Source organism: Nerophis lumbriciformis, linkage group LG03 (genome assembly GCF_033978685.3).
Source record: "Nerophis lumbriciformis linkage group LG03, RoL_Nlum_v2.1, whole genome shotgun sequence".
In the NCBI taxonomy this organism is placed as follows: Eukaryota; Metazoa; Chordata; class Actinopteri; order Syngnathiformes; family Syngnathidae; genus Nerophis; species Nerophis lumbriciformis.
This window is the reverse complement of record NC_084550.2, coordinates 53,027,871-53,040,117: the sequence shown is the minus strand read 5'-3', so window position 1 is coordinate 53,040,117 and position 12,247 is coordinate 53,027,871. Positions and strand designations below refer to the sequence as shown.

Here is a 12,247-nt window from a genome sequence, read left to right as displayed (position 1 = left end):
ATATTTAACGTTCAAACTGGAAAACTTTGTTATTTTTTGTAAATATTAGCTCATTTGCAATTTGATACCTGCAACGTGTTTTAAAAAAAAGCTGGCACAAGGGGCAAAAAAGACTGAGAAAGTTGAGGAATGCTCTTCAAACACTTATTTGGAACATCCCACAGGTGGACAGGCTAATTGGGAACAGGTGGGTGCCATGATTGGGTATAAAAGAAGCTTCCATGAAATGCTCAGTCATTCACAAACAAGGATGGGGCGAGGGTCACCACTTTGTGAACAAATGCGTGAGCAAATTGTCGATCAATTTAAGAACAACATTTCTCAACGAGCTATTGCAAGGAATTTACGGATTTCGGTGTTATAACTTCACCTTTATCGTTAGTTTTTAAGCCAAAATGCGCCCGTTCTCCCTTTTCTGTCTACACACTGTCTGCTTGTAAGTACTCTGTGATTGTGCGCTGCCGAACCTGCTCCTCTGCTCGTAAACCAGCAATGACACGACGTGACGAAGACGGGGGGGTGGGGAACCAGTATATTTCAGAGGCGGTATAGTACCGAATATGATTCATTAGTATCAATGTACTATACCAATACCGGTATAGCATACAACCCTACATTGCATATATATCTGACTTATTTCCACTTACGAAAGAGGCCTGGGTCGGATATACAAAATTTGGAATCGCACTGTTCACACCGACATGAAAAAGTCTGATACAGGTCAAACATGGGCAAAAAAATTGGAATTGACCTTCAGTGTGAACAAGGCCTATGATTACGTCTCAGTGGGGTTACAACTTACAAGTGTGTTAGGACAGAGCAGAAAGTCACAAAAAAACAAAGAAAAAGCAAGCACTCTGACCTTGTAAGGCCTCCTTGGCGCGGTCCAACTCCTGCTCCTTGTCGCCCAGCTGAACCCGGAGCTCCGCGGCAGAGAGCAGGCCGGTGGTGGTGCCTCCTCCTCCTCCTTGGGACTGATCCTGCAGATCTTTGCCCAGCATGTCCTTCATTTGCCTCAGCAGTTGGACCTCTTCCTGCAGCTGGGCCACCTCCTCGTGCAACAACACTGGTGGACACACACAACAATCTATGGTCACACTGCTGGTCAATTCGGACTTTTTTTTTTTTTTTTTTGAGAACATTTTACACAATTTTTCATGTATAGGTGAAAAGTACAATTACGATTCTTCCCAAACCCAACCCAGGCCACTTTCGTATGTGTATTGAAAACCGACTGCAATCTGAACGTTCAAGTTGCGTTTATCCGACCTACAAGATATGTCATCGAAAGGTGACAAACGTTGCAATTCTTCGCCAAAACAGACAGGCGCAAAAAAGGTAAATGGTGGAAAAAGGAGTAGAAAAAGGACGAAAAAATTATGTTTTAGGATTGATTAAAATATAGAAGGATTCTCCTACGTTTATCCTCGCTCATCCATGCGGACTGGACACTGGCCGAGAGTTGGTGGGCGGCCGGGGTTGGAGTCGGCTCTCTTGGTTGCTTTGTTGGGTCTGCTCCTGTCTCTGGCCATGCTCCACCCACCGCAGCAGACGATGGCCTGGAACACCCCAGAGGCCACCATAGTGTACCGTATTTTTTGGACTATAAAGCGCAGTTTTTTTCCATAGTTTGGCCGGGGGTGCGACTTATACTCAGGAGCGACTTATGTGTGAAATTATTAACACATTACCGTAAAATATCAAATAATATTATTTAGCTCCTTCACGTAAGAGACTAGACGTATAAGATTTCATGGGATTTAGCGATTAGGAGTGACAGATTGTTTGGTAAACGTATAGCATGTTCTATATGTTATAGTTATTTGAATGACTCTTACCATAATATGTTACGTTAACATACCAGGCACGTTCTCAGTTGGTTATTTATGCCTCATATAACGTACACTTATTCAGCCTGTTGTTCACTATTCTTTATCTATTTTAAAATGCCTTTCAAATGTCTATTCTTGGTGTTGGGTTTTATCAAATAAATTTCCCCAAAAATTGCGACTTATACTCCAGTGCGACTTATATATGTTTTTTTCCTTTTTTATTAAGCATTTTCGACCGGTGCGACTTATACTCCGAAAAATACGGTATATGTTTTTTATGTTTTATTTTTTTACTTTTGTGGCTGTGTGTAGAAGTGGCTGGTTGCATCAGCTCTGCTCTTTTAATGTCTTTAATGTCCTTTGTGTTCTTTGATGTTTCCCTCTTACACACATGTTTATGTGAGCTATGGCTGAGTTTTTTTTTCTTTTCCTTGGCCTCAGTCTGGACCCCATCTCGACTGAATATTTTTTTTTTCTGTTCTGTTTTGTCCATACTTGCCAACCCTCCCGAATTTTCCGGGAGACTCCCGAAATTCAGCGCCTCTCCTGAAAACCTCCCGGGACAAATATTCTCCCGAAAATCTCCCGATTTTCAGCCGGAGCTGGAGGCCACGCCCCCTCCAGCTCCATGCGGACCTGAGTGAGGACAGCCTTTTTTCACGACGGGAGGACAACAGGGTAACAAGAACTAAATCATCCAGACGAGATAAATTGTATTATTATGTTTATCTTACCTAAAAATAAATATATTTATTAATTAAAAATTAAAAATTAAAACTTTTTTTTTTACTATATTTTGCTAAAAACATCAAAATTGTATTTTTATTTGTATTTTTTTCTGACTCCTTTTTACATCCAGCCCTTAGAATTATACATTAAAATAAACATATTTGAAATAATTAATTTTAAATTATCATAATAATTCATTTAAAATGACCACATTTAATTATTAAAATAATTGCTTGTTTATCAACAACTTTAGCATTGTATTCATTACATTTTGAAGCTCTCAGAAGCCAAGTTATGTTATATTCCTTAATATTTATTTATGCAAGTTTGAACTATCAATTATCTAAACAGTTTTTTTGCATATTTTCAGGATATATATATATATATATATATATATATATATATATATATATATATATATATATATATATATATATATATATATAATGTATGAAATACTTGACTTGGTGAATTCTAGCTGTCAATATACTCCTCCCCTCTTAACCACGCCCCCAACCACGCCCTGCCCCACCCCCGACCACGCCCCCACCCCCACCTCCCGAAATCGGAGGTCTCAAGGTTGGCAAGTATGGTTTTGTCTCCCTGTACTGTTTGTCTGCTCTTGAATGGGATTGTGCTGAAAATTTTAATTTCCCCTCGGGGATTAATAAAGTATTTCTGATTCTGATTCTAATTATGAAGTGTAGTAAATTGCCTTACTAGCGCTTTTCTCTAGTGAATCAAAGCGCTTTGCATAGTGAAACCCAATATCTAAGTTACATTTAAACCAGTGTGAGTGACACTGGGAGCAGGTGGGTAAAGTGTCTTGCCCAAGGACACAACGGCAGTGACTAGGATAGCGGAAGCGGGAATCAAACCTGGAACCCTCAAGTTGCTGGCACGGCCACCCTACCAACCGAGCTATACCGCTATACGTTATGAATGTCACACCGCTCATCCGTATTTACTTAGCAACAAGTAGGGATGATACTCAAACCGATTTTCCCGGTTGTTCGATAAGAAAAGAACCGAGTCCTCGAACTCGAATCCCTTTTTGAGAACCGATACCCGTTATGGAGAACACTATAGTAAAAAAAAAGAGTTGGTTCTTTATTCGAATCCCGTCCCGACCAAAAATGCCTTGTGGGACATCACAAGAAATGACGTCACGTAGCTCAGTCATTAGGCGCAGATGGGGAAAGCAGGAAAAACAAGGGACCGGAAAAAGCGCTCCAAGGTGTAATAAAGTTGAAAACAAAAGGTATAATCCAATGAATAACTTTACTGAGAGATTTGAGCATGGTACAAACACATGACCAACACTTTTACGACCAACCAGAAACATAGCAACCAGGCTAGCAACGCACCTCCTTTACGGCAGCTGTCGCAACGTTCTTTAAGCAACCGCAGCACATACATATATATACAACATCTCCCTTTTTTAACTTTTGTTTTTCTATCCTTGTAAACAAAACAAAATCACACTGTATATGTGTTGTCTGTCTAATTATAAATAATGCAGACGAGGCGTGTTGGCCGAGTTCTTGACGTTTACTTTCACAGCGTGCTCATAACCTCATTCTTAGCTGCCGGGTGGCGACATGCAACAACACTTTTCGGGACTACCGCGCACGCTCGTCACTCCCGTTGCATGCTGGGTAGTGTAGTTGTAATATTCCCTAGCTCATAACATCACATCTTTCACCCTATAAAGAAATAATGTTAACTCAATAAAGTGTTTTTCTTTTTTTAGCTTTAACTTTTCATTTTTTTAACATTGTAACCACATTTGCAAACAACGTTTCTCTTCATAGAATTTTCTTTCAATAAAGAAATAAAGTGCAAAAATGTCAAAGCATCATAACAAACAGTTATGTCAAATAGCAGCAGAAGTGCATTTTTTGGAGAGCTGTATTATTTTCAGTTTTGTGCCCAAGAGACTGATTTTATTGAACACTATATTATTATTTATACACCTATAGTGATCACAGAGACAGGTTGTTTTTGTGTTACTGTGTATATTTGTTTTTATGAAAAATCCCACTTAATATACTTTGGGTAACAACATCCATCCATCCATCCATCCATCCATCTTCTTCCGCTTATCCGAGGTCGGATCGCGGGGGCAGCAGCTTAAGCAGGGAAGCCCAGACTTCCCTTTCCCCAGCCACTTCGTCCAGCTCCTCCCGGGGGATCCCGAGGCGTTCCCAGGCTAGCCGGGAGAGATAGTCTTCCCAGCGTGTCCTGGGTCTTCCCCGTGGCCTCCTACCAGTCGGACGTGCCCGAAACACCTTCCTAGGGAGGCGTTCGGGTGGCTTCCTGACCAGATGCCCGAACCACCTCATCTGGCTCCTCTCGATGTGGAGGAGCAGCGGCTTTACTTTGAGCTCCCCCCGAATGACAGAGCTTCTCACCCTATCTCTAAGGGAGAGCCCCGCCACTCGGCGGAGGAAACTCATTTCGGCCGCTTGTACCCGTGATCTTGTCCTTTCGGTCATGACCCAAAGCTCATGACCATAGGTGAGGATGGGAACGTAGATCGACCGGTAAATCGAGAGCTTTGCCTTCCGGCTCAGCTCCTTCTTCACCACAACGGATCGATACAGCGTCCGCATTACTGAAGACGCCGCACCGATCCGCCTGTCGATCTCACGATCCACTCTTCCCCCACTCGTGAACAAGACTCCGAGGTACTTGAACTCCTCCACTTGGGGCAAGATCTCCTCCCCAACCCGGAGATGGCACTCCACCCTTTTCCGGGAGAGAACCATGGACTCGGACTTGGAGGTGCTGATTCCCATCCCAGTCGCTTCACACTCGGCTGCGAACCGATCCAGTGAGAGCTGAAGATCTTGGCCGGAGGAAGCCATCAGGACCACATCATCTGCAAATAGCAGAGACCTAATCCTGCAGCCACCAAACCAGATCCCCTCAAAGCCCTGACTGCACCTAGAAATTCTGTCCATAAAGGTTATGAACAGAATCGGTGACAAAGGGCAGCCTTGGCGGAGTCCAACCCTCACTGGAAACGTGTCCGACTTACTGCCGGCAATGCGGACTAAGCTCTGACACTGATTATACAGGGAGCGAACTGCCACAATAAGACAGTCCGTTACCCCATACTCTCTGAGCACTCCCCACAGGACTTCCCGGGGTACACGGTCGAATGCCTTCTCCAAGTCCACAAAGCACATGTAGACTGGTTGGGCAAACTCCCATGCACCCTCAAGGACCCTGCCGAGAGTATAGAGCTGGTCCACAGTTCCACGACCAGGACGAAAACCACACTGTTCCTCCTGAATCCGAGGTTCGACTATCCGGCGTAGCCTCCTCTCCAGTACACCTGAATAGACCTTACCGGGAAGGCTGAGGAGTGTGATCCCACGATAGTTGGAACACACCCTCCGGTTCCCCTTCTTAAAGAGAGGAACCACCACCCCGGTCTGCCAATCCAGAGGTACCGCCCCCGATGTCCACGCGATGTTGCAGAGTCTTGTCAACCAAGACAGCCCCACAACATCCAGAGCCTTAAGGAACTCCGGGCGGATCTCATCCACCCCCGGGGCCTTGCCACCGAGGAGCTTTTTAACTACCTCGGCAACCTCCGCCCCAGAAATAGGAGAGCCCACCACAGATTCCCCAGGCCCTGCTTCCTTATAGGAAGACGTGCTGGTAGGATTGAGGAGGTCTTCGAAGTATTCCCTCCACCGATCCACAACATCCGCAGTCGAGGTCAGCAGAGCACCATCCCCACCATACACGGTGTTGACACTGCACTTCCCCTTCCTTTGGGTAACAACAGTCAATATTTATTTATTTTATGTTTTTAGGGGGGTAACAGTCAATATTTATTTATTTATTAGATTTTATTTCTTTCTTATATAATAAAAGTGAGCTTTTGTTAAACCAAATATTGTGTTTTTTTTTCCAAATACAACAACCTATCTGGACTCGATAAGAGAATTGATAAGGAATCGGTTCGATAAGAGGATTCGATAATAGGCTCGAACTCGATAATTTCTTATCAAACATCATCCCTAGCAACAAGTGCCCCAAACACAAACTACCGTTGCTTAAATTCTTGCCCTAGTCCTTAATCTCCAACGTCAACTAATAACTGTTGATTTTGGCGGTACAAACGTCTTGAAAGTGCCATAAATGGGAGATTTCAATATTAATATTTTGATATTGACACATCTCATTTGTGCATAAATTATTAGGTTACCCTTAAGAGCAGGCCTGGGCAATTATTTTGACTCGGGGGCCAAATTTAGGGAAAAAAATGTGTCTGGGGGCCGGAATATCTATTTTTAGGAACACTAATACAAAACCTCCCAATAATGTCTGATTGAATGCTGAAAACAATAATGACAGACCGCCTTAAAAATGGAATGGAATTTAAATTGCTTTACTGAATGAGACACCCAGAATGTACATGAAAATAAAGAATGTGGGATTTACAATATTAACTATGACAGATAAAACACTGAATATTGAACGTCACACCCCCTCTCGATCGATATATTTTACAATCAAGCTAAACGCAACAAAAATACAACAAACAGCGAAATATAAACGCGAAAGGTAAAAACACCCCACCTACAATCTGATACATCACTAAGCTTTAGAACTTTGTTGTAAAAATATCCTTCCGCGTTGGTCCCTGACACCCACATTTCAGGCAGGCTGCTCTGGAAACACTCTGTGGAAACGCTTCCCACCCACACTGCTTGGTGCCTCGTCTGAGTTGCTGTCACTTCGATGAACATAGTAACTCATTAGATGACCATAGTAACTAATTAGATGACCATAGTAACTCATTAGATGACCATAGTAACTAGTATATCATGCAAAAGCACAGATTCCAACCATTGAAATACTTTGTATAGTTCAAGACTTACGGTCTTTTGAAAACATCACTGCACATCATAATGGCAGCTACACTTTCCATCTTAAACATCTAAAAAAAATATTTGGGAATGTCCGGCGGGCCAGATTGCTAAACTTAGTGGGCCTTAATTTGCCCAGGTCTGCTTAAGACAGTTGCGTATATGATTACAAAGTACATACTTTCTTTCTTTAGTTTATTTCGAACATGAACACACTTACATCATAATACATCACACAATTTCATCATTTCATTTTACATCATGCCCGAAAAGGAGTAGGAAGAAGCAAAGCTTATTTAATCCTACCCCTTTCCCACTTCAAAGCGTTTACAAATATATAGAATCATTTACTGACCTTTTTATATAATAAAATAACATCTATGAATTAGTATACAACAGTTTTGTAATATGTAATTAATTAATTAATTCAGTCATTATTAACATACTGAGATGAAGAATATCTTATTTTCAATAAGTTTGGAAGTATTTTTCATAATTCATAATACTGTACTGTTTATGTGTTGAAGTACCCTTTAAAAAGTCGAAATCCACCTCAAACGACAAGTTCGTGGTTGCCAAAGTGATTCAAAATAACATTTTGATATTCACACATCTCATCTGTGCATAGCCTAAGGTTATTCTAGTAAATTATGCACACACAGACGGTCAATATCAAAATATTACTTTTAATCACTTTTTGGCAACCAAGAACACATTGATTTAATTAATACATCCAAACCCCTAATTAATATTTAGCATGTGCATGAACAAAGATCAGTTAATATTGTATGTAGCAGGTTTTAGAGTAAAAACAGTCCTTCACAATCTCATTAATACCATAAAAATTCCAACTCTTTCATTTTTCCTATACGACAAAGGCTTAAATCATTTCAAAGACTTATCCTTACAATAAGCACGGATATAAAGTGTTTGTCTTGCATGCAGTAATAAGTCGTGGACAGACGAAGCACCAGCGTGCAGCTTTAACAAGCGGGAATCAGTTTTTGGCAGGCCCCCCCCTGAAAAAATGCAATGTCCCCGCTTAAATGTTGCCTTTAAAATTACAGTCTAAAACACATTTGCCAATATAAACAAGTGTCAAATAATGATATTTGCAAATTACTTGCAGATATAGTCTCCAAGGCAGAAGCAACTACAGTTTCTTGGGTGAATAATGTAAACCCACTACACCGGTAGTTTTTTAGCACTTCCATAGAGAGATATAAGTTAGAACTTTACACTACTTTATATTAAAAATGGCAACAGCAGAGGGTGAATGTCCCATAACAAGAAGATTAAAAAAAAGAAGAAGCTTATCGACAACGGCGTCACCACGGAATACAATGGCGGACGTGCGCAAATTTTCAGGACTTATGCAGCTCTAAAAATACACATCAGCAGGTACCAGAAAATAAGAAAAGTTGCTTTTGCATAATATTGTGAATTCATCATCATCATCATCATCATTTCTTTTTATTCCTTTCATGAAAATACATATACAAGCCATATACAGTTGACACTTTCATTTTTTGTTTCTTATACATTTCCATGATCAGAAAGGAGCAGATGGAAGAATACTATTCTTATATTTATCTGCCCCCTTTTTAACACAAATTATTTAGATGACTTTTTTAACTGTTCCCTCCACCAACACCCGAACTCCAACATACTTTTAATTTTCGTTTAAGCATTTTCAAAATGACACGTTCCAATCAAAATCAAAAATCAGTTTGATATAATTCCAGTTGTTTCTTTTTGTAACTCCTTTTAAATTCAAATATATTCTTGCAGCTTTTTAAGTCTTTGTGAATTAAAATGCCAGATAATACGTCGGCTAATGGGTGCCATTTTCAGTCCTTTTACACACAGTATGGTAATACTTGTATCTCTGACGAGCCGTGATGGGCCGACAATCCATCAAGCGGTGCGGCTTCAAAGTCGTACTAAAACATTTAGATGGATTTTTGAGCGCCGTGTGTAATGTTCTTTATTTTCATTTGAACATTTAAAATTTTGGTGTTGTTTACTGGCGTCATATTGCAGTCTACATGTACAGTCGTGATCAAAAGTTTACATACACTTGTAAAGAACATAATGTCATGGCTGTCTTGAGTTCCAATCATTTCTACAACTCTTATTTTTTTTTGATAGAGTGATTGGAGCACATACTTGTTGGTCACAAAAAACATTCATGAAGTTTGGTTCATTTATGAATTCAATATGGGTCTACTGAAAATGTGACCAAACCTGCTGGGTCAAAAGTATACATACAGCAATGTTAATATTTGCTTACATGTCCCTTGGCAAGTTTCACTGCAATAAGGCACTTTTGGTAGCCATCCACAAGCTTCTGGTTGAATCTTTGACCACTTCTCTTGACAAAATTGGTGCAGTTCAGCTAATTTTGTTGGTTTTCTGACATGGACTTGTTTCTTCAGCATTGTCCACACGTTTAAGTCAGGACTTTGGGAAGGCCATTCTAAAACCTTAATTCTAGCCTGATTTAGCCATTCCTTTACCACTTTTGACATGTGTTTGGGGTCATTGTCCTGTTGGAACACCCAACTGCGCCCAAGACCCAACCTCCGGGCTGATGATTTTAGGTTGTCCTGAAGAATTTGGAGATAATCCTCCTTTTTCATTGTCCCATTTACTCTCTGTAAAGCACCAGTTCCATTGGCAGCAAAACAGGCCCAGAGCTTAATACTACCACCACCATGCTTGACGGTAGTCATGGTGTTCCTGGGATCAAAGGCCTCACCTTTTCTCCTCCAAACATATTACTGGGTATTGTGGCCAAACAGCTAAATTTTTGTTTAATCTGACATCACATGGACATGGATTAAGAGGAAGGTTTTGACGGTGGAACGGTTGAAGTGGGTTGAAAAATGTGGAAGGAGTAGTTGCCAGAAAAAGGGTGTAAATAGGGCTTTGGAAAAACCAGGAATTGTGGAAAAACATGGATTTTTTGGTGGGATGGTGGAATGTGTTTGAATAGGTTGAAAAATGGCCAATTCATTTTAAATGGGAAAATTGTCCCAGAAAACGGGAATTATGGGAAATCCGGGAATTTTTTTTTAGACGGTAGGCATGGTGTTCCTGGGATTAAAGGTCTCACCTTTTCTCCTCCAAACATATTGCTGGGTATTGTGGCCACACAGCTCAATTTTTGTTTAATCCGACATCACATGGACATGTATTAAGAGGAAGGTTTTGACGGTGGAACGGTTGAAGTGGGTTGAAAAATGTGGAAGGAGTAGTCGCCAAAAAAAAAGTGTGGAAATAGGGCTTTGGAAAAACCAGGAATTGTGGAAAAACATGGATTTTTTGGTGGAATGTGTTTGAATAGGTTGAAAAATGGCCAATTCATTTTAAATGGGAAAATTGTCCCAGAAAACGGGAATTATGGGAAATCCAGGAATTTTTTTAGACGGTAGGGATGGTGTTCCTGGGATTAAAGGCCTCACCTTTTCTCCTCCAAACATATTGCTGGGTATTGTGGCCAAACAGCTCAATTTTTGTTTCATCTGACATCACATGGACATGGATTAAGAGGAAGGTTTTGACGGTGGAACGGTTGAAGTGGGTTGAAAAATGTGGAAGGAGTAGTCGCCAGAAAAAGTGTGGAAATAGGGCTTTGGAAAAACCAGGAATTGTGGAAAAACCTGGATTTTTTGGTGGAATGGTGGAATGTGTTTGAATAGGTTGAAAAATGGCCAATTCATTTTAAATGGGAAAAATGTCCCAGAAAACGGGAATTATGGGAAATCTGGGAATTTCTTTAGACAGTAGGGATGGTGTTCCTGGGATTAAAGGCCTCACCTTTTCTCCTCCAAACATATTACTGGGTATTGTGGCCAAACAGCTAAATTTTTGTTTCATCTGACATCACATGGACATGGATTAAGAGGAAGGTTTTGACGGTGGAACGGTTGAAGTGGGTTGAAAAATGTGGAAGGAGTAGTCGCCAGAAAAAAGTGTGGAAATAGGGCTTTGGAAAAACCAGGAATTGTGGAAAAACCTGGATTTTTTGGTGGAATGTGTTTGAATAGGTTGAAAAATGGCCAATTCATTTTAAATGGGAAAAATGTCCCAGAAAACGGGAATTATGGGAAATCCGGGAATTTTTTTTGATGATAGGAATGGTGTTCCTGGGATTAAAGGCCTCACCTTTTCTCCTCCAAACATATTGCTGGGTATTGTGGCCAAACAGCTCAATTTTTCTTTCATCTGACCGCAGAACTTTCCTCCAGAAGGTCTTATCTTTGTCCATGTGATGTCAGATGAAACAAAAACTGGTTGGTGTTGTTTACTTGAGTCATATTGCCATCATATTGCAGTCGACACGTATCTCTAATGTGTGACTGCCATCTACTGGTCACACTTATCATTACACCATGTACCAAATAAAATTGCTTCGAGGTCGGTAAGCACAACCAGAATTATTCCGTACAATAGGCGCAACGGGTTATAAGGCGCACTATCGATTTTTGAGAAAATGAAAGGATTTTAACAGTCCGAAAAATACGGTACAATGATTCCTGCTGATATTGTGTCGGGTTAAAATTGGTATCGTATCAGAAGTGGAAAAAAAAGTTGTATAGGAACACCCCTAGCTGCAGCTACACATACCACAGCAACAGGTGGCAGTATAGACACTTTTAACTAATCAGAAGTCAGAAGAAAACCATATCTGGAAAAGGGAACATATTATGATAGAGAGAGAGAGCAAAAGAGAGAGAGAGAAAGTGAGTTTTGCATGCTTTCCAGCAGCTTCTATGCGTAAAAGAGGCCCGC

General features: G+C 40.8%; 1 protein-coding gene across 4 annotated transcripts in view; it reads right to left on the bottom strand.

Moving 5' to 3' along the window:
• The window catches only part of kaznb (kazrin, periplakin interacting protein b), a 351,940-nt gene that overhangs the window by 37,815 nt on the left and 301,878 nt on the right, over positions 1-12,247 (bottom strand). For all 4 annotated transcript variants that reach the window (XM_061939051.2, XM_061939082.2, XM_061939067.2 and 1 more), the window contains one exon: positions 863-1,066. In XM_061939051.2, coding sequence (XP_061795035.2) covers positions 863-1,066 — 204 coding nt within the window. The remainder of the gene's footprint in view (positions 1-862; positions 1,067-12,247) is intronic.